Source organism: Canariomyces notabilis (assembly GCF_033297395.1).
Source record: "Canariomyces notabilis strain CBS 508.74 unplaced genomic scaffold N656scaffold_5, whole genome shotgun sequence".
Classification (NCBI taxonomy): Eukaryota; Fungi; Ascomycota; class Sordariomycetes; order Sordariales; family Chaetomiaceae; genus Canariomyces; species Canariomyces notabilis.
The window spans coordinates 818,762-843,671 of record NW_027041827.1 but is presented as its reverse complement, the minus strand read 5'-3'; the positions used below and the strand labels follow the sequence as shown (position 1 = coordinate 843,671).

General features: G+C 54.6%; 11 protein-coding genes across 11 annotated transcripts; 5 read left to right on the top strand and 6 right to left on the bottom strand.

Annotated features, from left to right (window-relative positions):
* Nucleotides 1-1,406: 1,406 nt before the first annotated feature.
* On the top strand, nt 1,407-3,012 carry N656DRAFT_705060 (HET-domain-containing protein; the record flags this gene model as incomplete). Its single annotated transcript, XM_064811232.1, has 2 exons — nt 1,407-2,027; nt 2,086-3,012. 2 exons carry the CDS (start codon nt 1,407-1,409, stop codon nt 3,010-3,012), a joined length of 1,548 nt encoding a protein of 515 aa, XP_064672316.1.
* A 136-nt stretch (nt 3,013-3,148) lies between these two features.
* N656DRAFT_544259 (YVTN repeat-like/Quino protein amine dehydrogenase) lies at nt 3,149-5,422 on the top strand. Its single transcript, XM_064810025.1, has 3 exons — nt 3,149-3,211; nt 3,295-3,646; nt 3,704-5,422. Exons 2-3 carry the CDS (start codon nt 3,368-3,370, stop codon nt 5,144-5,146), a joined length of 1,722 nt encoding a protein of 573 aa, XP_064672315.1. The 5' UTR covers nt 3,149-3,211; nt 3,295-3,367; the 3' UTR covers nt 5,147-5,422.
* A 100-nt stretch (nt 5,423-5,522) lies between these two features.
* N656DRAFT_727664 (NAD(P)-binding protein) lies at nt 5,523-6,847 on the top strand. Its single transcript, XM_064812588.1, has 2 exons — nt 5,523-6,361; nt 6,419-6,847. Exons 1-2 carry the CDS (start codon nt 5,672-5,674, stop codon nt 6,731-6,733), a joined length of 1,005 nt encoding a protein of 334 aa, XP_064672314.1. The 5' UTR covers nt 5,523-5,671; the 3' UTR covers nt 6,734-6,847.
* N656DRAFT_843459 (uncharacterized protein) lies at nt 6,790-7,860 on the bottom strand. The gene is made up of 2 exons (XM_064819091.1): nt 7,163-7,860; nt 6,790-7,091 (listed from the first exon to the last, which is right to left on the bottom strand). The coding sequence occupies exons 1-2, from the start codon at nt 7,421-7,423 to the stop codon at nt 6,999-7,001; spliced, it is 354 nt and encodes a 117-aa protein (XP_064672313.1). The 5' UTR covers nt 7,424-7,860; the 3' UTR covers nt 6,790-6,998.
* Nucleotides 7,861-9,014: 1,154 nt separating this feature from the next.
* On the bottom strand, nt 9,015-9,862 carry N656DRAFT_544192 (uncharacterized protein). The gene is made up of 3 exons (XM_064810024.1): nt 9,708-9,862; nt 9,276-9,644; nt 9,015-9,209 (listed from the first exon to the last, which is right to left on the bottom strand). Exons 2-3 carry the CDS (start codon nt 9,617-9,619, stop codon nt 9,107-9,109), a joined length of 447 nt encoding a protein of 148 aa, XP_064672312.1. The 5' UTR covers nt 9,620-9,644; nt 9,708-9,862; the 3' UTR covers nt 9,015-9,106.
* A 163-nt stretch (nt 9,863-10,025) lies between these two features.
* Nucleotides 10,026-11,759, bottom strand: N656DRAFT_788176 (uncharacterized protein; the record flags this gene model as incomplete). The annotated part of the gene is made up of 3 exons (XM_064816669.1): nt 10,026-10,660; nt 10,722-11,471; nt 11,744-11,759. 3 exons carry the CDS (start codon nt 11,757-11,759, stop codon nt 10,026-10,028), a joined length of 1,401 nt encoding a protein of 466 aa, XP_064672311.1.
* Nucleotides 11,760-11,976: 217 nt separating this feature from the next.
* N656DRAFT_776916 (PEBP-like protein) lies at nt 11,977-13,567 on the top strand. The gene is made up of 4 exons (XM_064814733.1): nt 11,977-12,469; nt 12,537-12,565; nt 12,629-13,183; nt 13,245-13,567. Exons 1-4 carry the CDS (start codon nt 12,306-12,308, stop codon nt 13,280-13,282), a joined length of 786 nt encoding a protein of 261 aa, XP_064672310.1. The 5' UTR covers nt 11,977-12,305; the 3' UTR covers nt 13,283-13,567.
* On the bottom strand, nt 13,388-18,282 carry N656DRAFT_843455 (ankyrin). Its single transcript, XM_064819090.1, has 3 exons — nt 16,493-18,282; nt 15,341-16,437; nt 13,388-15,290 (listed from the first exon to the last, which is right to left on the bottom strand). The coding sequence occupies exons 1-3, from the start codon at nt 17,980-17,982 to the stop codon at nt 13,756-13,758; spliced, it is 4,122 nt and encodes a 1,373-aa protein (XP_064672309.1). The 5' UTR covers nt 17,983-18,282; the 3' UTR covers nt 13,388-13,755.
* A 505-nt stretch (nt 18,283-18,787) lies between these two features.
* Nucleotides 18,788-20,498, bottom strand: N656DRAFT_544042 (lytic polysaccharide monooxygenase). The gene is made up of 3 exons (XM_064810022.1): nt 20,464-20,498; nt 20,368-20,400; nt 18,788-20,268 (listed from the first exon to the last, which is right to left on the bottom strand). The coding sequence occupies exon 3, from the start codon at nt 20,101-20,103 to the stop codon at nt 19,000-19,002; it is 1,104 nt and encodes a 367-aa protein (XP_064672308.1). The 5' UTR covers nt 20,104-20,268; nt 20,368-20,400; nt 20,464-20,498; the 3' UTR covers nt 18,788-18,999.
* A 708-nt stretch (nt 20,499-21,206) lies between these two features.
* On the top strand, nt 21,207-22,930 carry N656DRAFT_749305 (uncharacterized protein). The gene is made up of 2 exons (XM_064812974.1): nt 21,207-21,552; nt 21,631-22,930. The coding sequence occupies exons 1-2, from the start codon at nt 21,359-21,361 to the stop codon at nt 22,667-22,669; spliced, it is 1,233 nt and encodes a 410-aa protein (XP_064672307.1). The 5' UTR covers nt 21,207-21,358; the 3' UTR covers nt 22,670-22,930.
* Nucleotides 22,792-24,533, bottom strand: N656DRAFT_749301 (SEP-domain-containing protein). The gene is made up of 3 exons (XM_064812973.1): nt 24,301-24,533; nt 23,826-24,244; nt 22,792-23,771 (listed from the first exon to the last, which is right to left on the bottom strand). Exons 1-3 carry the CDS (start codon nt 24,361-24,363, stop codon nt 23,018-23,020), a joined length of 1,236 nt encoding a protein of 411 aa, XP_064672306.1. The 5' UTR covers nt 24,364-24,533; the 3' UTR covers nt 22,792-23,017.
* Nucleotides 24,534-24,910: the final 377 nt, after the last annotated feature.

The window sequence follows — 24,910 nt, the reverse complement described above, 5'->3', positions numbered from 1 at the left end:
TCCATTCTGATTGGTTAGTTGAGTGATTGGCTGCCGCGGCTCCCCGCGCTGCGGCTGTGACCATGCCTGGCCGCCAGTAAGGTCTGTTCGTGACACCTATCTAGCTATAAATATATAGTTTAGTACATTTTGAATGTATAAACCAGGCTAAACGTTTAGGAAATCTCTAATGCTTGGCGAAGGCGACTAGCTTCCTATAATTGGCGCGTTTCCAATGCCTATATGCGCGAATGTCCTTCCTACCTTATATAAGCGCGAATTTGGCTATCAAAATACAGCCAAGAAGTTCCCAACCGCTGAGCGACGGTTGGCTAGACCCCTCCCTTCCGGTACGGAAGGCCAGGCGCTCGGGCAGCGACTTGTTAGAAAAGCTGAAGTGCAGAACCAAGTCTACAAGAAATTGTGGGCGCCCAAGGTTTTAGGCATAATGTTGCACTTCCAACAGTTATAAGCCCGGCTCGAGCTTGGCGCGCACGCAGCGAAGCCACCCCTCAAGGTCGTAAGTTCGAACCAGAGATCGGGCGCCACTTTAGAGCACAAAAGATAAAAGCTCAAGATGGTTAAAGCCTAGAAAACTGAAAAATAGCAACTAGAAAAACAGTTCAGCCGATGAGAAATCGTCCAACCTAGGGAGGTGTGTTAGAAAAGCTGAAGTGTAGAACCAAGTCTACAAGAAATTGTGGGCGCCCAAGTTTTTAGCTCAGTGGCATAACGTTGCACTTCCAACACGACTGCAAGTTGTGATGCTGAAGACTGAATTCTTTTTGAAGTGCGCGGCCCAGGCTCCAGCTGTGGTCCCGAAGTGTCAGCGGCTGGCCGCCAGTGCTAACTGGGGTATCACAGATTCACAGGACATATTGCGGCAGCCGCGATCAACATTTGGTGACAGGTGAACCAACCGCAACCGAAGGTTCCTGGCATTCCGACTTCCGAATCACTTTCAACCTCATTTGTCTTTCCCATATTACGCTGCTCCAGGGGATATCATCAACTGGTCTGCCCTGGCTTGCGCTTAACGTGAGACCTGTGGCAGTGTGGCTGGTCGCGCACACAGCTTCCCCTCTCGACGCTCTCGTGGATCAACATGATTTGACGCGTAAACCATGTGGCGTTTTGGGTTTTGTGATTCTGGCTGTCTTGTTACCTAACCATGGCCGCAAGTCCTCGGCCAGGTGCTGGGCTTGCTCCCGTTTCGCCCACACGAAGCGACTGATCCAAGATAATCACGCCTGCTTCCAATGTCCATTATCAGACACGTCTGACACCAAGCAGCTTCCTTCGGACAATCTGCATCTGACCCTCAGACGGCTGAAACTCTCATGGACCGTGAGTCCGAGGATTTCCGGCACTTCAAGCCTGCCGACCATGGAAAGGAACCCATGCCACTGCCTGTCAACGGCACCCAAATGCCAATCGTGCTATCAGTCGATCGCCGAGCCGATGGGACGAAGCCTGTCTCCGAGGTCGTACGTCGCCAGGATCCCAAGCTCAGCCAGCATCATTATTCCAAGTTGTTACCGGGCAATATTCGCCTACTTCACCTTCTTCCAGACGAAGATGACAAAGCTCCGATACAATGTCAACTCTTGGAATATGCGCTCCAGAAGACGGGAAAAAGGGCATGTTTGTACGAGGCCCTATCCTACTGCTGGGGTAGCTCAGACAAGCCTTATCGTGCCTTCATAGGCGAGCGTTACTTGCCCATCACATCAAACCTATACGCGGCACTGTTGCGACTTCGAGATCGCTTCATCGGGCGAGTGCTATGGGTGGATTCTATCTGCATCGACCAAGAAGATACGGAAGAGCGAGGACAGCAAGTTCAGTTCATGGCAGAGATATACTGTAAAGCGAACCGTGTGATCGTCTGGCTTGGAGAAGCTGAACCTGGCGACCATCACGCATCGAAGGAAATAGTCGGTGCTGCATTGGCAAGCGGAGACCAGACTACGACTCCCTCCGATAATGAAAGCGGCCATGAAGCTGTTTCCAGGCTTCTGGCGCGACCGTGGTTTCGGCGTATCTGGGTACGTTATGCAATACAGACAATCCTCTCAGCCGTAATTACTAAACGAGCGGGCCTAGGTGCTGCAGGAGGTTGCTGCGGCTCGGAATCTACGCATAATGTGTGGCTCAACCGAGGTCGACGGATTCGCCTTCCACTTGGGTCTCGAAGCCTACCCAGGCTTCCAGAATCCGATACGTCCAGTGACATACCTGATGAAGAATTCCATATCCCGGCCCAATTACATGATTGATTCTTCAGGCAGGGTCTCTTTGGGCATACGCCCTCTCAGCGAGCTGATGGACATGTATCACACCCATGAGGCCTCGGAGCGCCGTGATAAGGTATTCGCCTTGCTCGGCATGAGTTCCGATGCCCCCAGTGCGTTACAAGCCGCTGGCCTATCGCCGGACTACGACGTACCATGGGAGGAAGTCCTCAGGCGACTCGTCCAGTTCTTTCTCGGAGGCCGGGTAGTGGTGGACACATTCCCCGATCGGGAGTTCTCGATCATTAAAGCCAAAAGTTGTCTTGTTGGCAAGGTGTCCTCTGTCAACGGACAACGAGTGACCACTACTAGTACCACGCGAAGGCCTACGTCGCAGGATCCCTTGGCGTGGTCTAAGAAGGAATGGGTCTCCCAGCCATCCCCCAAAGCTGTTCAAAAGGGTGACCTGGTTTGCTATATCGACGGAGCAGCAACATCTCTCATCATCAGACCATTTACCGATTACTTTTCCGTCATCTTGGTCTCAGTCCCGGCACTGGAAGAATTGATCATAGACAGCGGACCATGGCGACGAAATGAAGATACAACACTGCGTTCTCTGTCTGATGTTCTACTGGTTTGGACCTGGGAGAGCTCCGAGATCCATCCTCTTCTCAATGACTATGAATTCGAGCTTAGATATGACGACTACCTGGAAGGAGAGGAAAGGGATGCTCTAGCCAAGGTGGCTAGAATATGGAACCGCTGCTTCGCTGTTTCAAGATGCAGATCAGTATGATGCAGAACGGAGATTTCGCAAAGTAGAGGAAGGCTACGGGAGCCAACTCGCAAAGCTATTCGGCCGGATGATGGCAAGGATGACGGAAGGAAAGATGGAGGATTGTGAGCATTGCGAGAGCGTCTTGTTGGCTTCTTCTCTGGCTTATCGGCCGCTGTCCCTATCCGAACTTGCCGTCGTCGCAGGTTTGCCGCAAAGTATCAACCCTGAAATTGTTGTCAGGAGATGCGCTTCATTGCTGCTTATTGAAAACGGGACAGTGCAGCTAACACGCCAATCGACCAAGGACTACCTGGAGCGCTTCTTCCACCCAACCAACGTCGTTCAAGGACATGCCGCCATCGCTAGACGTTCCATGGATGCTATATCAAAACTGGAACGTAACATCTACGGCTTCGGCCTCGGCTATAGACACGACATGCCACCGCCACACCCGGACCCGCTCGCTCCGCTACGATACTCCTGTCTCATGTGGGCCGACCATCTTCTCAGCCAGGGTGTAATGCCTCTACTTTATGACGTCCCCTACGAGTTTCTAACGGGGTCATTCCTCCGCTGGCTTGAAAGTCTGTCACTCATGGGAGATGTCAGGCCCATAACAGAGTCGATAGTAAAGTTGCTCCATGGCATCAAGGTAAGTTGCTAGCAGCTTCATGTCTTTCATGTACCTCGTACTAACTGATGCTACCAGTCACAATCGGGTTTGAATAATCGGCTCGTTGGGTTTCTTAAAGACGCCAAAGCATTCGTCGACGGTTATGAATTCTTCATAAAGCTTGCTCCATTACAGATATATAGCTCCGTGCTCGTGTTGAGCCCTATAACGAGCGAGTTTAGCAAAGCGCATTGGAGGGAAAGGCTACCGTGTATCAAGGCCATGACAGAGCCTCTTGATACGTCCAGCACATGGTGCTCGTACCGCAACAGCAAGCGAGTGGGCGAAGGCAAGGATTGGGACGGAGATACAAATCTAGTACTCTCCCCCGCCGGCAACAAGCTCGTGTCCAGACACAATCGGCATTCTTACGATTGGGTCAATGTATACACTACTTGGACTAGTGATAAAGAGTACAAAGGGGTCAAATCGATTATCCGACTCTGGGACACGGCGACAGGCAAACTTCTAAAGGTCGTCGACAAGTGCCTCGGAACCGACAACTATTACCCCGAAAAAGACCCCTTGGTAGCTTTCTCGCCTGACAGCAAGATGCTGGCGTTTGTGAATGAAAGCGGTATCGTGGTTTGTGATACAGCGACAGGTGAAAACCTGCACGTTCTAGAGGCAGGAGATACGGATCGGCGGTTTTGGCTCTGGTCATTGGCGTTTTCGCCAAACAGCAAGATGCTCGTGTTAAGCAGCTACTATCTTCGCGATGGTTGCGTCACAGAAGTCTGGGATTTGACGACATGCGTGCGCCTGCGCAAGCTCTTGCCAGCGTGGAATATAGTAGCAGTCATATCGCCTAATGCCAAGATGGTTGCAGCAGTGCGCATAAGCACGTATGAGGGGGACTCGGAGTCATCCGCCCAACTTTGGAATATTTCAACGGGAGAAGTCAGGGCCGTTACTACAGGGCAGGCCGTGACTTCCGCAATAGTCTTTTCGCCAGACGAGACGATGTTCGCGTCGGTTGGTTTAGATACTTCAGTATGTGACAGCCTGAGTCGGCCTTCGATCGTGAAAGTCTGGGACACGGTGACGGGTTCGTGCCGGTGTATCCTCAGACCCAACTGGAAACAATCCTTCCATGAAATAGTTTTCTCGCCGGACAGCAAGACGCTTGCGTCGTCGGAGCAAGACGGGACTGTCCGATTCTGGGATTTAACCACCGGCGGGTGCAGGTGGAGCGTTAAGCTGCCTTGTTCCGTTGAGAACATCGTTTTTTCTGAGGACGGTCGCTATCTCGAGACAAACCTAGGCACCATAAGCGCCATTCCAGCCCCAGACTCTTCTACGACTTCCGGAGGCCAGGCATTACCGAGCTGTATCTATCACAAGGGGGACTGGATTTACCGAGATGGACGGGAACTGATGTGGGTGCCTGACCGCAATTGGAATGTGAAGGTTTACGGACGTACGGTAATGGTGGGAGATCGTCTTTCCGGTCTTGTGACATTCATTTACATTGATTGAAATATCATACGGGTAGATCGCCTTAGGTTTGAGGAGACAAAGAGCTTGAGAGATGCTATGCATCCTGTTGTCCCTGTAGCGCGCTGTCCGATCCATCGATACTCGGATTTGTTGAACCAGCAGCCCAACATTTCAGACAGGGCCGAACCCATTCTACAATAGTAGTGTACGAATGAGCATTGCTGCAAGTGAGCTCTCAATTAGCCACATACCAGGTGGAATAGCATGGACATTCGTTAGTGGGCGGATCGACACTTGAACAACTCTGAAGTCCACGTTCGGAGTGGTGATGTCATGAACAGGTAAGGTACCGGTTCCTAATCAGCCCTCCCACACGTCACGATTCATAAGTCGGTGCAACACCCAGAGCAAACCCATTTAATCGAGTAAAAAGGCAAGGGCTACATCCCTGAACCTTACACTTAGCTATCCATCCGATCAAGGCCTCCAACTTCTGCACCGACTGGAATCACTCCGTTATCCACACTGAAGTGAAGCAGCAACAATAGGTACTAAAACATAACCATGCAGTCCATCCTGCAGAACACCACAGGCCTCGGGCCCAAGCCCGTCCAACCCGACAACCTCAACGGGCGAGTAGCCGTAGTGGTGGGCGGGGCGTTCGGAATCGGCTTTGAGATCTCTCGGGCTCTAGCGAACGCGGGCTGCCGGGTGATCATGGTCAACCGCAAGGAAGAGCAAGGGACCGACGCGCGAGAAACCATCAAGTCTGAATCTCCAGATGCGTCAGTCGAGTGGCGCGAGTGCGACATGGGCCACCTGGCGCAGGTGCGCGACGTCTTCAGCCAGCTCCGCGAGAGCCTCGACCGGCTCGATTTCCTCGTCCTCTGCGCGGGCATCAACACCAACGAGTTCGGCCTCGACGCCGACGGCATCGACCGACATTTTGGGGTCAATTTCCTGGGCCAGTTTTATGTCGTCAACCAGCTGTGGCCGGTCCTGAGGAAGACGTCCAAGATGCCGGGCACCCCCGCGCCGAGGGTCGTGTTCGAGTCGTCTGAGATGCACCGCACCGCGCCGAATAATGTGCATTTTGCCAGTTTGGAGGAGATCAACGATTCTAGCATCGGCCCGACGGAGCTGTATGGGCGTACCAAGTTGGCGATGATACTGTTTGCCAAGTACGGCTTGGCTGGGAAGGTGATCAAGGAGAATCAGGACAATATATATGCCATGTCGGTGCATCCAGGGGCGGTAAGTTATTCTGGCTGCTTATTTGCTGTTTGAACAGGACTGACGGCTGCATTTCAGGTCAACACGGCGATGCAGCAGCAGTGGAAGGACGCCTACCCAGGCTTGACAGGGAAGCTGCTCACTTGGGCCATGCTCGCCTTCGGGCGAGATGTCAAGCAGGGGTCGTACAGCGCCCTGTGGGCTCTTACGGATCCCAAAATTGAGGAGCAGAACATGAATGGCTTCTACTTTAGCGACCCTGATCAGCCAGGAAAGGAGTCGGCGCAGGCATCCGATGAGAAACTGGGCTCTGCGCTCTGGGACCTTGCTCACCGTATAGTCAAAGACAAGCTTGGAGAGCAGGCGCTGGTGGACTGGAAGTCCTGTGCTTGAAGATTTCTAAGAGGTTGATGTGGGGTGAGGAGAGCATATGCCTGACGATTATGTAAAGAGCGTTCACACAACTACAATTAGAGTCAAAGACCTTGAGACATGATAATAGACGGCAAGGCCAGACCACGGTAGACGTTTTGAGCTCCTAATGAACTACATGAATGCTTCAAAACAAGGGGTACAGTTTCCCAACGCCGTCTTCTATGAGTATTTCCAGTGCATGCCATACATAACACCCTCATCCAAACCGTGAAATTTCATCCTCTCATCCCTGGTGTGACCGTGCATTATGATCCGCAATGGACTGCACAGTCGCCGAGAACGAATCCTTCCCTGGAGCATGACCCAGGGCACGAGCCTATATTAGTACATCTCTGATTAGCACGCTTACATCCCACATTGACCGGATTAGAAGAAGAAACGACATACCTCGACATGCTGCACCTTAGCTGCATCCTCCTTGGTGACCTGATCCGCCGGTTTGCGAGCCACCTCGCCGGCGACAGCCAGAAAGTTATCCTCACGGTCGTGCAGGCTCTGCGCGGTGGCGGCGGGGCCTCCCTTGATCGGACCGCGGCCCGTCATGTCGGACTCAGCAGCGGCGATGGCGGAGGCTGCGGACTGTGTGATTGGGAGGCCCTCGTGGGCCTGGGCAGCGAGCTGCTCCTTAGGGGGGAGCTCAGATTCCATGCTGGTGAATTTGGCTGTTTGTGAGTACGATTACTAGTGGTAGTGGTGGTGGTAGCCGAGCTGTTTCTGCGACGGAGCGTTGCTGTTGGCGGGTGGTTTGTATGTAACCTAGTGCTACTGTTGTTGTTGTTGTTGTTGTTGTTGTTGTTGTTTTCAGGGGTGTATTCCTGCGTCCAGATGTGGAAAAAGTCAAGTTGCTGCATAGTCGGATGTAAATCGCGGTTAACTTATCTAGAACGGGGCTATCTTTAATTAATTTGCGACTCCAGAGCAGATTGAACAATATAAGTCAAAGCATTGATGGCGCATCTTGATACAATGATTTCATGTGACGTCGTCGACAGTAGCTTGACTACAGGTGTGGGCCGGCCGATTGTTCAGAAAACCATCAAGAATTACACTGGGTCTTGTCTATGGTATAGGGTGAAGAGGTTGCCCCGAGGTTGCGCAACCTCTGTTTGCCACAGGATGATCAGCTACCTTGAAGCAGGTTTTTTGGATGGAAAGTTGCCAGCCGGACATACCGGCATGCATTACCTAAGCTGGCGCCGCAGCGGCCGGGTTTCACGGCCCCACTTCTCCGAGAGTCTCCGGCCCCCGAAAACTACAATATCCACTATTGATAATGAACCCGACTCGGAGGCAGCGGTGAGACGGCAGTAGATATGGAAGGTATCCCGATCTGCGATCTCGAGTGATGCATCAACTACAAGACATCGGAACGTTCGATCCACCGAGGGCCTGGTACCTACTACCCTGGTCAGTCGCCGAATTCAAGGTGAAGCCACAAGGCCGCGACCTATCGCGCCTTGTCGTCATCGCTAGGATTCTTCTTAGGCGGCGGATTAGTCTGCAGCTTGACGCTGCGTCGCTGGTTACACATGTTCTGGTAACCGAGGTAGGTGGCTTGGAAATCCATTAGCATGTAACCTTCACCTACAGCAGCCGTCACGATACCTCCATAGGTCTGCGCAGCGTCTTCCGTTGCACACTGAATGTGCCCGATAACTATGTTGATTACCAGGGTCGCAGCTTGAAACTGGAACTCCTCGGCGTCGTCCTCAAGGTTCTCCTCGGTGTAGAACCAGGAGTGCAACTCCTCGAGGATCATGGGCGAGATGATGTCGGGCGTGAACACGACCGACTCGCCCTCGAGTGCGGAGCTCTGGAGAGCCCTGCAGACATCGTGAACTATATCGTTGATCAGCTCACTGTAGTCATCGCCTAAGTATAGACGAGCATCGTCCTGGTACTCTGAGAGCGCAACTCCCAGCCGGTACTGGACCCAGAATGCCTTGGCCAGACTGTTCAGCAAGATACCACGAAGGAAGAATATGTCGTCGTCGACAAGTCTGCTGGCTTGGATGTTCGAGTTGTGAATCGAACTGGGAGCCTTGGTTGGGGCTTGGGGTAGTGGGTAGTGACTACCACTTGACTACTTCACTACGGTACTGCTGCCCGTGGGGGGTGAAAGTAGGAAGGGGGACTTTACTTATATAGGTGTAACTAGAATTGGCATGGATAGCGTCTTCCATTGAGTCAAAATCTTAATGGGAAGCTCAACCTAAGTTGCCTTTGGCTGGTCAATCATGATCAATTTCAGTATGCGCTGTGTGCCTCGGGGGATGAAAACACCATACATCAAGCCTGGCAGAGGATTATAGTGGTACACGGAGAGCATTCTCAGTCAGCCGACTCTCCCAGTTCCCGCAGCTTCTTGCGGTCCGCCTCCTTTGCCTTCTCAGAGACGTTCGGGTTCTTGAGGGCAGCCTTCAATCCACGAATTCTACCCACCGAGAAACAACCGGGTCAGTATCGAACCCACAGATACGAACTAGGGGAGCACACTTACACATTACCCGTATCCTTGCCTTCAGTCATCTCATGTAAACCCGCCGGTGCTCCCTCTCCACTAGAAGCCCTCCTAGCTTTCATCCTGGAAGAAGATGCCTGAGGATGTGTAAAGCCCTGTTGAGCCTCCTCTGTGGCCGAGGACGAGTGAGGGCCAGTTGAGGCGCTCTTCTTGCCGCCCGAAGCGCGGCGTCTGCTGCCCGTCTGTGCCGGCTCCGGGCTCTCGATGTGCTCGCCGAATTCGGCTTCAAGTATCTCACGGTCCCGCTGCTTGGCTTGCTCTGATACGCGCGGGTTGTTGAGCGCGGCTCTGAGGCCTCGCTCACGGTTTCCTGGATCGGCCATAGTACTACTAGGACTGGTAGGTATGCTGAGTGTAGAGCTTCTTGTCAGTTCTAACTCTGATACTTAGCAGACGAGTCTGGTCACTGACAGCTTGTGATGTGCGGCTTAGTTATACTCTACGCGAGCCGAGCAATATGACCATGGTCACAGTGATATGGACTTGACGCGCTCTGTTGTCCGTGGAGGGGGTACCTCACAAACCCATGGGGCCATGACGTATCAACTGTGCAATATTGGTGTAAGTGGTCTCTTGACCATACGGCATCCTTTCCCACAGTTTCCAGCCTTTGTCAAGGGGTGCCGAACAACAAACCTACTCCACTAAAGGGCATCTCAGTCCAGCCTGGTGCGTCTTGACAATTACAACCTGCGAGTCCCCGAGTCTCCTCAGTCCACTTTAGCAGTTTTATAGACCAAACGGCCATGTCTCGTCAAACTCAAGGGGAACATGAGGCTGGTGAACCTCTAGCACCCCGACGTGCCTCGTCTCGTCAAACCATACCCAGCCGTCAAACTGCTCAGGCAGCACTGCCCATGAGTAGTGTGACTGTCTCTCAGTCTGCGGAGCGTATATCACGCCAATGAAGCGCTCCAGGCGGCGTTTCATCAACGCCTTTCTCAGCTCCTCGTTGCAGTGTCCCTCTCTTAGGTCAAGCACAAAGCTCTTGACCGCAGTCTCATGCATGAGCTGCTCATAGCTGTTTGGAAGTCCGGGCCTCACCTTCATGACCTGCATGTCGCCGTCCCAACGGCGGGCCGCGGCAACCGTACCCGTGTTTCCTGAGCACCCAATGTTGACTGCCGTCTTGCCAAAAGTCTCCTTGCACAGCTGGCCAATGTTGAGCTCTTCACGGGCCCAGCCCATGCTCGTAGCTCTGGCGTCGCCAACGTGGCTGTTGTGCGCCCACACGACCGCCCTGGCGGGGGCATTCTTGCCACGATGCTTCAACACGCGCACGAGTGTCTCAAACATGTGCCTGTCGCGCAGATTCCAAGACTCGTCGCGGCCGTAGTACATGGCCTTGTAGTATTGTTCGGCGTCTTTTTGTGTCGGCCGTCAGCACATCACCTCCCAAGGACACAAACACACTCACTCACTCACCCTTGACCAACCGTGCATTCTGCTCCCCGCTGTGGAATTCCTCCCCGTCCCAACTCGCCGTGGCATACTCCAGCCTCTTCCCCAGCAGATCCCTCAACATCCTCACCACGTCCTTCTCACACCCCCTGAACCCAGCCGCGAGGGCCTCCAAGCCATACTCATGCGGATCCTCAGCCCAGACCATCATACGACTATACCTTTCCTTAGCCGTCTCCGCCATGTCCTTGTCCACATGCTCAAGGTAATCAATAACCGCCTTCATAGACGCCCCAAGACTATACAAATCCAGACCATAAAACCCCACCGCCTCAGCACCCTTGGGATCCTTCCTCTTATTCCAAGCGCGCAACCACTCAGTGAAGCCCTGTACCTCCTGATTACGCCACATCCAAGTCGGGAAGCGCATAAACGCTGGCTCGCGGCCGGCCTTGCGCGCCTCGCCCGCGGGTCCCACGCTCGCGCGCGGCCCCGGGCCCGGCCGATGGCGCACGTACCTGTCGACGGCTTCGGCGTCGGGCCAGTCGGCTTCCACCGCGACGATGTTGAAGCCGTGCTCCGAGATCAGGTGCTTGGTGAGCTCGGCCCGGGCGGCGTAGAACTCGGACGTGCCGTGTGACGCGTCGCCGATGAGCACGATCTTGGTGTCCTGGGAGACCAGCCAGGAGGCGAAGGTGGCTAGGGCGGTGGTGGATTCGTTGAGGGGCGGGATCGGGGTGACGTTGGCTCGGAGGAGGGGGACCGCGGGGTCTGCTGCTGCTGCTGCTGCTTCTTCTGGCGACGACATTTTGGGTTTGGGCGGACGATATATGTGAAAGTGGTGATAGTGAGTAGTATGTGTTGGCTTAGTGGTTGATGGGCGTAACGCAGTTGTGGTCGCCAGCAGTCGTGATGATGGAAGTAATGTGACGAGGCGCTTCATGGGACATCACAGCTTTGACCTCCCCGTACAGATATCATGATCTCTCACGCGGCTCCATGAAGCAGTCGCGGGTATTCGCGTCCTTAGCATTCGGCTCGTACACGGTCCATCGCGATCATGGTGGGTTTTGGTCATGATGACGAAATGGGCGCTGATCGAGCCAGTTCAGGGCGTTCTGACGTAAGGTGAGGGGAGCACACAGGTAACTCACCATACCTAACTGATGAATGTGAAGGATCGGTAGCGATCAACGTCGACTTCAATGGGGGGATACAACAATCCGCATGAGCAAACGCGAGACTGCCACTGGCACTGGCGGGTTGCTGCCGCTCCTTCCTGGAGAAGGTGAAACGAACCGCACTGCGACTGCCGCGCTACATACAACAGTCCAGTGGCTTGAATTAGATTCATATACCTAGCATCCCGTCCCGTTGCATGCGAATCAATTTTGTGTGACTTTGAAGTTCTCATCCCTCTCACATACCACGAAGTGTCAACTGTCAAGTGGTTGGCTCGTCTTAAGGTTCCAATGACATCATGCAGACTCAAAATGCGTTCGAGGTTCATTGGACACCATTCCCAGGATTTCACCCATCAAGCACATCGAGATTCATAACTCACGTCCGAAAAAAGTTCTAATGAACAGTATCCACGCAGCGTGTAAAATGACTGCAGCCCCCTCTATATCGAGTCTTCTTTTACTCCTTGTGGCCTTGGTGCCGCTTGCGCTGGGACATCCCCGAGAGCCTAACTATGAGCAGCATGTTCTGACCGAGGACTTCGTTGAGTCGGGCGTCTTTACAGAGGGTGCGAGTGAGGTCCGAGACGAGTACGTGTTTACCAAATGTGCAATATGCTTCGACCTTTCTACACCGGTAATTGACATCTGGCCCCAGACTGAAGAAGGCCGAAATCATTCCTACAGGTATTCACAGAACGCCCTGGATCTACTACTTGCCCTTGCACAAACTGATAACCTCCACCTCAGTAATCGACGATTTCAAGCCCTCACTGTCCATCCACATCAGGTGGCCCTCGGGGAAACACGCCTCCCTCGGCAACACGCTCAATCCCAAGCGCTTACAGGACCCGCCCGTCATCTTGCTGCACGACATCTCCAAGGCCTCTCCCGAGTCGGGCGCTTGCACCACTGACAAGGGCCGCAGCAGCATAACCTACGTCGTCACGCTGACCGATCCCGACGCTCCCTCTCGCGACGATCCGAAATGGTCCGAGTTCTGCCACTGGATACTCTCCGCCACTCTGAAGCCCATCCCATCCGATCCTAGTACTGCTTCCAGCGGATGGTGCCCTTACGGGTTGAGCAAGGTGGAGGAGGTAATGCCCTACAAGCCCCCAGCGCCTCCCGCCAAGACGGGCAGTCACCGCTATGTCTTCCTGGCATTTGTCCCCGGCAACGGCACGACCGACAAGCTGCACTTGTCAAAGCCCGAGGCTAGGAAGCACTGGGGCTACGATACTGAGAAAGGGGAAACCAAGGGCGTGAGAGAATGGGCTGATGAGAACGGCCTTGCTCCTGTTGGTACGCGCTCTACTGCTGTCTTGAGATGAGGTGTTTCCTGGGATGCTGACCGGAACGTTAGCGGCAAACTTTATATATGCCAAAAACAAGAAGCAGTGAAGTTCTTGTCTAGAAGTCGCGGAGGGCTAGAGTATCTGAGCAAACTGCATTGAACGAGGAACAGCGTATGGATTTGACCTGACGAAACTCAACTCATTTACGGATACCTCGGAACCCCTTGTTGCCAGGCCAACCACAGCGGTCTTGGTTAGCCCCTATCTGGCCTACTACATATGTGCATAGTTGCTGAACGAATATTGAAAGGGTGAAGGTGCGCGAGCTTCAACTGGAAATTGAAAAAAATGAGAATGGACAGCAGGCATACTAATTCTTGCTTTCGAGAACTGAAGAAAGACATTCTCGTGATGAAACTGTAAGCGCCCTGAAGTCGATAACACAGACCAGGCTATCCTTCCAAGTTCCAAGCAACCAACGCCAACTACCAACCCCTGAAAACAACAATCACCCCGTCCCCTTCCCAATTGCCCGAAACTCCACGCAAGCAACAGTAGCATCCAAACCAAAACACCACATCAAGTCGTCAATAATTTTACCCTGTTCCCCATACCCTGCGTCAAACCCATCCCTTGACTCAAATCCTTACCTTGCCCCTGACTCGCCTGCCATCTCCTCAGCTCATCCAGGTTAACCTGCCCAATAATATTCCCCCTCTGCGTGCGAAGTTCCGTCATCTTCATCTCATGCTTCTCCTTCACTCCCGCACGTTTCCTCCCGTCCCGCTCAGCCAGCATGCGCTCCTTCTCCTGCATCCTCTCCCTCTCGAGCTGGTGCCTCTTCTTCCACCGGTACTCGTACTCCTGCACCATCCTCAAATTCTCAAACTCGAGCTGCTGCCTATTGCGCTCCTCCTTCTCAGCCCACTTCTGCCGCTGCACGTCGCGCATGTGCGCCAGGCTGCGCGCGTGGCGGAGCTCGCGCGTTTCGTCCGCCACCCGCGCCTTGTCGCGGCGCTCGTCGAGCCCCTGCAGGTGCGCCTGGTGGCGGTGGGCCGCGTCCGCCTCGCGCTTCTGCGCGAGCATGGCAAGGTCGTCGGCGTGGCGCTGCCAGCGGATGCTCGAGTGCAGGTTCGCCTCGCTGGTGCGGATCTCGGCGTTGACGTGGTGCGCCTCGGCTTTGAGCTGCAGCGACTGCTGGTGGTCGAGCCCGCGGTGCCGGCGCTGCTGCTGCGAGAGCTCGTCCGATTGCCGGAGTGTCATCGAGTGCTCCTCGTCGCGGAGCTGCAGGTACGTCTGCGCCTTTTCGCGCTCCCGCCGAAGTGTGGCTGCGTGCTCTTCCTCCTGGAGCCGCTTCTGCCGTTCGCGCGCCCGCCGCTCGCGCTCAAACTCGCGGATCTCTTCCGGGAGGCCGGCGGCGTCTGGAGGTTGGGTTTCTTCCATGGTGGCGTAGAAGCGATCTTCGGCACCATGGGCTTGCAGGAGTTGGAGAAGGCTCTCAGGGTGCGGCCCAAGCAAAATACCTTTGGAGACATACATGGTTGGAGAGTAGTGGTAGATGCCCTGTTGATACGTGTTTTCATGACTGTTCAGCGTCTTGTAGAGCATCCGATCCAGCAGGAGCCGCGTTATCATTTCGTTGTTCCGGTTGTCTAGGGCGAGAAAGATCACGGTCTTGCCGTGGACCTTTAGAAGCGGGCTGGCATCGACAGCCGAAAGAAGATCGATGGCTTCTTCTGCCATCGCAGCGTCTTGCGGGACAACAGCTTTCAGCGCCATCTCGCCCAACGCCGTGCGTCCCCCGTGCTTGCTTGATCGATAGTTGGGGTCATGGCCTGCGTCGAGAAGGAGCTTCATCGTTTGGACGTGAAAGCCCCGCGAAGCCTCGTGCAAGCTACCGTCATTCACAATGGGCTTACTCTTCAACAAAAGCGCAACCAACTCCACGTTCCCTGCACGGGAAGCATAGAACAGTGCAGAGTGTCCGAAGGCATCCTTGGCAGAGACTCTTGCTCCGGCTTCCAAGAGAATCTTTGCCACGTCAGTACGCCCGGATCTCACTGCCAGCAATAACGGCGTAGTCCGTGACCGTGGCGTGGTGTACGAGAAATCCGCTGGACCTATCAGTTGGATGCTCAGTGATACTTCCCCAAAGAGAACTTACCTCCGTGGCCAAGCAGAGCAGTCAGAACCTCGACACTTATGAAGTCGGCCTCTTGAAGTAAGGCCCACATGAGCACAGAAGCTGGCTCCAGCCCTGGGTCGATCACCTCTCCTTCTTTCTCTACAACTTTGGGGGAGCAAATCTGCATCGGAATGGTTCCCTCTAAGTGGCACCCGGCCTTGACCAGCCTGTCGAGGATCGGTACCGATGTTCCGTAGGACTTTAGACAGAGCAAGATCGGCGGTGGCATGCCAGGTATGGACTTATTGAAGTCCGGGACGCCCGATTGTTGTTTGTCGAAGATGTCAATGAGCTGCAAAAGTGCGGACTCGTCGTGATGGGCCATAATGGCTGCTGTGAGGGCAAGGGTGGTCGTCGACGAAGTAGCACCATTCGCTAGCAGGTAGGCAAGGAGGCGGGGATCGCCTCGGCTCGCGGCGATGCTGACCGCTTTCCCGTTTTCGTGGTTAACATCCACCCCGGCAGCGAACAATTTATCTAGAAGGGCCTTAGCTAAGTCTTCTTGAGACGGCTGGCAAACGAGGTGGTCGATAATGTCCACCATGGCTCTGCTGGAGATCTGGCGCGACGCGCCGTATCGGACCACAATTCCCACAACCTCAGCATGCTCAAAAGCGATCCACTTCTTTCCGCGGTTGATGATGGCCGCGAAAGCCTGTGTGTAAATCCCTTCATTAGGCCCCGAGGCTTCGGAGAGCAGACTCAAAAGCTCGTAATCGAGCTTAGAGGCGGAATGCTTGATGCATACTCCATCCTCATGCATCGGCTCAGCTCCTGAGTCAAGGAGCATCTTCACCAGTGGCAGGTCAGCATTCTCCTCGAGCACAACGTGCTTCAACGCTGTGTTGAGGTGATCGAGTTGCAGCCGGTTTATCAGTTCACTGAGCAGCAGTCTTCTGTCCGGTCTTGGGACTTTTAATGCCTCAAGGAGGGTTGTGAACAGCGCCTTGTATCCGATACCTTGGCTCAGAAGCAGGTGGAAAGTTTCTGCCCGGAAGTTTCGCACGGCGTAAATGAAAGCCTCCCCGTTGTTGTAGTTTACAGAGGAGCGAGTGAGAAGCAACTCAACAAGGGCCCTTTTGCAGTTAGCATACCTCATCACACGGACGAGATCATCCTTAGGTTACTCACGTATTTCCAGGGTCCCCTTTTAGAACTCCAACCAGTGCCTTGCCAGCGGCATCCTGATTCACCTCTCGACGGAGAAGCAACTCAATCAGCGCCCGTTTCGTCTGGGCATTTGGGATCTCCATAGCCCAAGACAGTGCTGCCCCTAGAGAGTCAGGAGACGGCTCTTTTGAGACAATCTCCTTGGCAATGTCAAGACATGATGCTCGGACGGCTATCTGGAGGGCTTCGCCGTTTCCAAAATCAACATCTGCTTTTCCCTCGCGGAGAATAAGGCGAAAGATTCCATTGTCCCGCTCAATGTTCTTCTTGTCGCCACGCTTGAGGCTGGCGACGAGACAGTGCGTAGCCTTGACAAGAGCCTCGGCAACACAAGCTCCCTGAGCGCCCGCCGCGATTAGGAGTTTGACAGTCTCATATCGAAGCCTGTCGCTAACGCTAAGCGCCTGCGACACGGCAAGAGTGAGACTCGTTGGACATGGTCTGAATTCCAACAGTTTAGCAACGACATCCAGCTGCTCGGTACGGACTGCCTCGGTTAGAGCGACGGCTTCGTGTTGGCTCGGTAGTCTCTTGTATCGCAGAATCGTATCCAAAAGACGAATGTGTCCTCGCTTGACAGCCTGGAGTACTCCTTGGGTAATAAGACGCGTCGTTTCCGGTCCAGTGGAACCAGCCTCCAAGCATAGTTCAAGGAGTTGGCAGTTTACAGAACTATCTTTCTCGGCGATGAGGTCCTGAACCTTTCCCACCGCGGCGTCAAGGGATCGGGGTGAAGGCCGGACTGTACCGGACAGGAGGATAGTGAGAATATCTGGACGAGAAAGCTCGACGGCCCGTATCAATGCGATTGCATCTCCGTAGTTGACGTCGGCCCAGTGATCGAGCAGCAGACGCAGGACCTCGAGCGACCGGTTCTCAACAGCAATCCGAAGGCTGGTAGAACGGCAAGCCAGGCAAGGCAGGTGGTGCCCGGACAAGAGAACCTTGATCAGTTCGACTTGATCGTTGAAGACGACATTCTGGAAGTCGTCATGCAGCTGGACCGGGCTTGCTCCGTGGTTGAGTAAAGCTCGGAGAACTGCAAGATTGCCCCTGACTATGGCGTGGTGCAGGACGCTGTCGAGATTTTCTTGATCGGCGTGGGCGGCAATTGCGTCGACAGTCTCGGGCCGGCAGCGGATTGTAGCTCGCAGGAGAAGGTTGCTTCTCTCACCCTGGTGGTTTCGCTGCGTGAATTTGTTCCACGTGTTCGAGTTCCTCCGGCGGACGAAGTTGACATCGGCGCCAAGAGCCAGCAAGGCCTTGACAACACCCAGCGAGCCGTTCGACTCAACGACTTCGGCCAGAACCTTGTTGATTTCTCGGTAGGTAAACTCGGTGCCAGCTTGGGAGGAGAAGCGATTTCGGATCCAGCCGAATGCCTGCTCATCTCGATCCTGCACTCGTTGGGCCTGGAGGAGCCGTGTGGCCTGTTTGGTCTCGTTCTCCATGGCGCGAATGCAAAAGACTCAATCGGTGGTGATGATGGGTGAAGGTTGCTAGCGATGGGGCAAAGGAGGCCATTTCAATCGCTTCACCCTTCGAAGCTGCAGGTTCCAAGGGTTGAAACATTGTTGAATGACAGTGTTGGACCTTTTGGCCCGCATCATCGAAAGGCCCAGCAGCATGGAACATCGATGAAATGGCCGTCATCAAAGCCTTGGAGTGCTTCGCCCATGCATGCAGATGGATCCTGTTAGGGTTTCATTGGTAGGAGAGGACGCGTCTAGGGGGAACGGTGAATGTGTCGTGTCGGAGCGGCAATGGGAATCTGATTTGGTTGGTTTTCGCTTTCCCAATCTGCGTCAATAACCGCCTAAGCGCTAACTCGTCACCAACCACAGGCAACCACAAAATGTTCTCTGAAGCTTCCACCCCAGCGTGCGAGTTTCCTGGGTCCGCAACCAAACCACACGCTGCATGCATGTCACCGGCGCGCAGCAGCCTAGCAAATTGGATGCTAGCGTACTGGATTTATCGGTGTGGAGCCTGGGCCAACATCATTCTTACACTTATACTAGGGATAAGCAGTTGGCCTGAGTAACTAACCTTCACGGACCTCATTTGCATCTCTTTTCTTTCGCCTACCTGGGTTGTGGGTCACCGACTACCTGTTGGTATCGAGATAGCCAGGAGGCCCAGGATTGGCCCATGAACCTCTCCTCCTCTTCCTAGCATGGAGCAGCATCACGGATCTTATGAGTTTCGGGAAGTATTGCCTCCATCAATTAACTTGTAAGGGACGCCCTCAGACCATACGGGTTGTAACAAGTCGGCGCTGGGGGATGGCCCAGGCCCGAATCACTGATTACCTACTGATGTTGAGGGACAAAGGAATACGAAGAAGCTGTTATCTGAAATGTTGATATTGTTGAGGCAGTAAGACTGTGAAGTCTCCGATCTAATCGCTATGCTGGTATTGGAATGAGAAATATTGTCGCGAGCGCGCTATTCATCGCATCTCGTTCTTATCCGGAAATCAAGAATGAAAAGGCAACTGCACCGAAGTATACTGCGAGAACGAGATAAGCAGGAAGAAATGTCATGGACCCGGCTGACTGAAACCAATCTGGCCAGTCATTTCCCGGCGTCCATTCTCCGGGTCCCCGGCCGGCACCTTCACCGTTCGTGTTAGTCTGGGCAGTAGGCGGCGGAATCGTCTTCTGACAGTTGTGTGAGTAGGTCGATGCCGCAGGGGCATGAGAGACGAGTGTCTCACCTTCGGTGCTCCCACTCGAGCCAGTGCCTTCACCAGGAACGGAGGTCTGGGTCTGACCAGGGGCTCCGATTCCAGTGCTGTCTCCTGATCCGGTGCCGGTGCCGGAGCCGGAGCCAGTGCCAGTGCCAGCCCCCGAACCCGAGCCGGACCCCGAAGATAGGCCGGCTCCACAGCTTCCCTCCGGTGGATGAACGTTCCCGATGGAGTCCACATCCGGACCCGGGTCGGGGAACTTGACGTTGTATGTCTCGACCGTCTTGCAGTTGTTGCCGATATTGGCCATGAACAAGCCCGGCCGTCCTCCAAATGCCACTTTCTCTGCTCCGAAACCGGCGCCACCGCCAACAATGTTGACCACGGCGCAGTTCATGTACATCTCCCGGTTCCCCAGATTGTTGAACCACGTCCAGGCGAACACGGCCCCTTCGGTGGCAGGGGTATCTCCAGGCACTCGAAACCTGAACGACGACACTCCTTGACCTGGGCAGCCACCCTCATAGCTGTGTATGACGCGGAACGTCTTGCCCCCGTCCGTCGACAACGAGGCTTGACACGACCCGCCATTGTGGTGGGCTCCGCCGGCGATGGTGAAGCTGTACGACTGCCCAGCCGTCCAGGTCGCGACGGGCTTGCCCTTGGGCGTTCCCAGGAGGGTTAGGAAGCCTTTGCAGGGGAAGTTGCTGCCGTCGGTCGCGAGCGGCGACGTCATGCTGTAGTCAACGCCGTCGAGCCCGGTGTTGGGGTTGTGCTTGGACCTTAACGGGGGCGGGTCGGTCATCTCCATGTGGGCAGACGCCAACATGGGAACAGAGGTTGCGAGGAAGGCGAGAACGAGTTGCTGAATGTTCTTCATGTTGCACACTGATGGCTGGAAGATGGCTGTGTGTTGGTGAAGGAGCAAACGTTGAGAGCTCGAGTTGGTCTCGTGAAGTGGCAGTTATATAGACGGGATTCTGGCTCAACAGGTGCTCCGGGTTGTCATCAGCCCTTTATTGCCACGTATGGCAGAGTCAAAAGGCTGTAATACAGTCAAGACATCAGTTGAGCTCTTTTCCCCTATTGTTTCAATGGGACAAAAGACTAAAACAATATGCTGGACATATTGTTCGTGACTCACAAACACGGACAACCTGAGATCAATTGTCGTAACCTGCGAATAGTGTGATTGTTAGCAAGATTTATGCGTGCAATAAAGACCGGGAATCAAGAATACCAGTAATACTTTGCCGAAGGGCTCGGCATTGCTGAAATGCTCGTAGGCTCGTCGACTTGTCGTTGCCGGTCTCCGCTTGGCCGGTGGCCGATGTTTGACGGCAACTTATTGTAGGTCGCACGATATCTTGCAGGTGCGATCGACTGCCTTAAGCAGGGAAGAATGAATAGGTTGAACCTACCTCCTAGATAACCAAGGCGCATGGGTGAAGTTCTTCCTCAATCCTCATGGCCCATGGGCAGAATGTCTGGCCCTTCGTTGCAACTTCTCACTTGAATGGCTTACTCCTCCCATATGAGCGCACCCAGGGCAATACTTCTGTACGGCATGGGCCATTGTATGATATCCAGCAGCATGATGGCTCATATCTTGCCCAACTTAAACGTTTATGGTGAGACTTCGGCGTAAGCGATGTAAGGTACGCAAATGGTTTACACAGCCAAAGCAGCCTGTTAAGTTTGTCAGTATATATACATTGCGCATCAGCCATGATAGGATCACATACGTTAGTAGATAGTTAGATGCGTAGAACACCCGGGAGGTGAAGAGGAGAGTTTGCTCGAGCCTCGAGACTCGTGAAAAGAAGGGTTCAGTTGAAATGCACTGAGTGATGCGAACAGCTGAAAGTACCCTAGGAAACCCTAACCCTTCACCTTGGTGCAGGTCAATGAGTCTGTCAAAGACGACTCACCGCCCTTCCAGGATCGGTTAGCATCATGCTCATGCCTCGGAAGTGGGCCTACACTAGGCATTCCAGGTGAGTCCGTCGCTCTCCACACAGTTTCCCTCACCTGCAGTGCGAACAAGAACAGTGCGACATCCGCCCTTTGTCTGGCGCATGTATTGTTTCTCTGGCTCAGACAGATAAGAGCCACTGATGAGTTGACGGCTCATCATGTCCGATCTCGAGACGACGAGCGCGCCGTCAGCGGCCCCTTCGGCTGGCGAATCGGGGCCGCCCGCCGCTCATACGCAGCTCAAAAAGGTCAAGAAGCAGAAGGTGCTGCTGATGGGCAAGAGCGGATCGGGCAAGTCAAGCATGCGCAGCATAATATTCAGCAACTACCTAGCCCGAGACACCCGGAGGCTGTAAGTTTGTCCTCCTTTTTGTCCCTTTCCTGGGATGCAGAGGATCTTCTGATCTTGGCTACTGACCCCCCGGCACAGGGGCGCCACCATCGACATTGATCTGTCCCACGTTAAGTTCCTGGGCAATCTCACCCTGAATCTCTGGGACTGTGGCGGCCAGGAAGCTTTCATGGAGAACTACCTCTCCCAGCAACGCGCCCACGTCTTCAGCAACGTGGGCGTGCTCATCTACGTCTTCGACATTGAGAGCCGTGATGTAGAGCGTGATCTGGCCACCTACGTGAACATCATCAGCGCCCTGGTCCAGTACTCCCGCGAAGCCAAGGTCTTTGTCCTGATCCACAAGATGGATCTCGTCCAGCCCATTACACGCGAGGACGTCTTTGACCAGCGAGCGGCCCTCGTCCGCCGCAAAACCGCCGAGGCGGTTGCCATCATGCACAAGGCGAAGCCGGAGCTCCAACAACAACAGAGGCTACCAACACACCCGCGAATGACCTCTCCCACGTTGGAACCCGACATTGACCTGCAACTCTTTGCCACCTCCATATGGGACCAATCCCTCTACAAAGCCTGGGCGTCCATCATCCACGACCTGGTGCCCAACCTCGCCGTCATCGAAACGCAGCTGGCCAGCCTGGGGGTGGCCATCGACGCCGACGAGATTTTGCTCTTCGAGCGGACCAGCTTCCTAGTAGTGTCCAAGTGGGCCAGCCGGGAGGGGGACCGCAACCCGTACGGGGACCGGTTCGAGCGCATGAGCAACATCCTCAAGAGCTGGAAGCACACGTGCTCCAAGTACACGGGCACGCCGCGCAACGCCGAGCAGTTCTCCGACTTTGAGTACAAGATGGGCACCACCTTCAGCATGTTTGCCACCAAGTTCACCACAAACACCTACATCCTCGTCTGCATGCCCCCCGGCGAGGCCAGGTTCAACAGCGCCAAGCTCAACGTCGCTGCCGCCCGCACATGGTTCAAATTTCTTGATGGCCCCGCCGTGCCCGCTGCCGCCTCTATTCCCGGTGCCGGCGGTGTGATGAGCTCGCCTCACATGATTGCGGGCACGCCTAGCACATACGCTGCCGACTGGCGGATGGCGGCGCCCTCTGACTGATACCTAAACGACGGGCAATGTCTGTACCTGATGTATGTGTGAAACGGGTTGTGATACCCAGAGCAAGGGCGTTTATAGGCGTTCAAAAGGCTGGCGGATACAGGTAGCATGAGGGAACTTGTATATTTGGTTAGTGTTGGGACGGGTAGGCATAGCGATTATTGAGTTGCGTTGGAAATCTATCCCAAAGCATCCCTGTCACGGTGGGCATCGTGGCTTGAACCATGGCGATTTCACTGTGCCATTGTCATTCATCTCTCCCATTCATGCTATTATACAGCCCAGCACCCCGAACCGGCTCAGCATGCATGAGCCACGCCTCGAGCTCAGATCCACATTCTCAGCAGCTTATTTCCACTTGACCACGGCCGTCCCACCCCTCTTGAACTCGGCCATCTCGCCCAGTACCAACCCTTTGTCTTCGTGTTCCTTGTTGGGGAATGTTGTGGAAAGCACCCACTGGCGGCCGCTGACAGATGGGGAGGCGCGCTGGATAAAATCATAGACATCACCAACCGTCTGGGTGGTGTTGAAGCGCGCAGGGAGGCGAGTGCCATCAGGCAACTGGATGCGGAGCATCAACGTTGGTTGTGACTCGTCCACACCTGTCGAGGCTGAGGCTTGCTGTGTGGAGCTCGTGCTTGTAGTAGTAGCGGGAGCGGCTGCTGGCGGAGCTGGGGCCGTCTCACCAGGGACGGGGCTTCCCAGACGGCGGCCCTCGCCGCTAAATGGGCGGTAGACCTTGGGGAGAGGGCGGTAATTCTCGTTGTGCTGCTGCAGCTTCACGTCCACCCGCTGATCCAGCCTTACATTCATCAGGTGTATCGGCGCCCGTCCTTCTCGGATCATCTGCAAGTCGGCGCGGTTGTTGGGATCGTCAAAGCGACGCAACTCGCCATCATCAATGCTAAAGCCATCGTTCCAAATATGGAGGGTGCGCTCTTGCACGGGGCCATCGTTGGAGACGGTCGGAATGGGGTTGCCACGCGGGTCGGGTATCCGGCGGCTCTCTACGCCATCACCGCCAAGTGTCTGACCCCCTCCGCGAAAACGGGAGCTCGAGGGGCCCGCGGCGCTCGAAGATCCAGGCTCTCGCGCATTCCTAATTGAAACCAATGTCAGAGGGAAACCGGAACCGAAGCGGGCTGCGACTTACGCTTTCGCCTTGGCCACAATATCACCAATCAACTTTCTCGGATCATTGGCCGCCGGCCGATCTTGGACTGCCAGACCTGACTTCTCTCCACCAGCGAACATGTCTCGCCGCTCCTCGTCGTCGTATTCATCATCGTCGTCGTCGTCATCGTCGTCGTGACTATGCCCAGCACCTAAAGAACTAAAGGTGGCAATGCCTGTCCGTTTCTGTGGTTTTTTGGCTCTAGAGGCCGAGGAAGTGCCAGCATATTCAGGTGCGGGACGGCCATCCAAGGTCCGTGGGCCAGTATATTCCGGACCGGGAACGGCGCCCGCGGCTTCTGGTTCTGGGGCCGCCGGACCACCCTCATCCATGTCTGTGTAATATGACGTAACGGCAGAGTCGATATCCCACTGGCTCGCACTGAGGTACTCGGTAGCCTAGGAGGGTTAGAAAGTGGCCGTGACGTTTGGAATGCTGGAGTCGCAAGAAGTACCTGTTCGGTTGAAGCGCCCGTCAACTCGCAGAAATTGCTGATGAGCGTATCGTGGTCCGCCATGTTAGACCGTTGTAAGGTCGCGGAAATGAATTTAAAGCAAGGAGGAGAGCACAGATCGAGTGCACGATTGACGGCGGATGGAGGAGGTTTGTGAAAGGAAGCGGACTTCTCGAAACTTTAAGAAGTTTAGGCACCCCAGGGCGATGTAAACTTGGGCGATTGTAGGCGACTGCTGCCCCGCGTCATCAGTACCCCTGCCCTGCCATCCCCACCCCTCTTAGCTGCAGTTGGCTTATGTGATGGATTGCAGAATGTCATAGTACACCCTTGGATAACGCGGTACGATATTTATGCCCCAGATTGGCAGTAAGGCCGGGTATCTACGGACTGACTGAGGTATTGGTACCAAGTCCGTTCAACTTGGCACAGAGCACCGCTTTCAACTTCGGTTCAGTTACATTCCTCCTTCCCCAGCTCACACCTCACCGGAAAGCAAACATATGCGCCGCAACACCGAACTTCCTCCACCATCTCGAGCCATATTGCCACAGCTCCCCCGAACGACCGAAGCCGACGACTAGGATCAGATTTCAGCCTACCTTCGGTT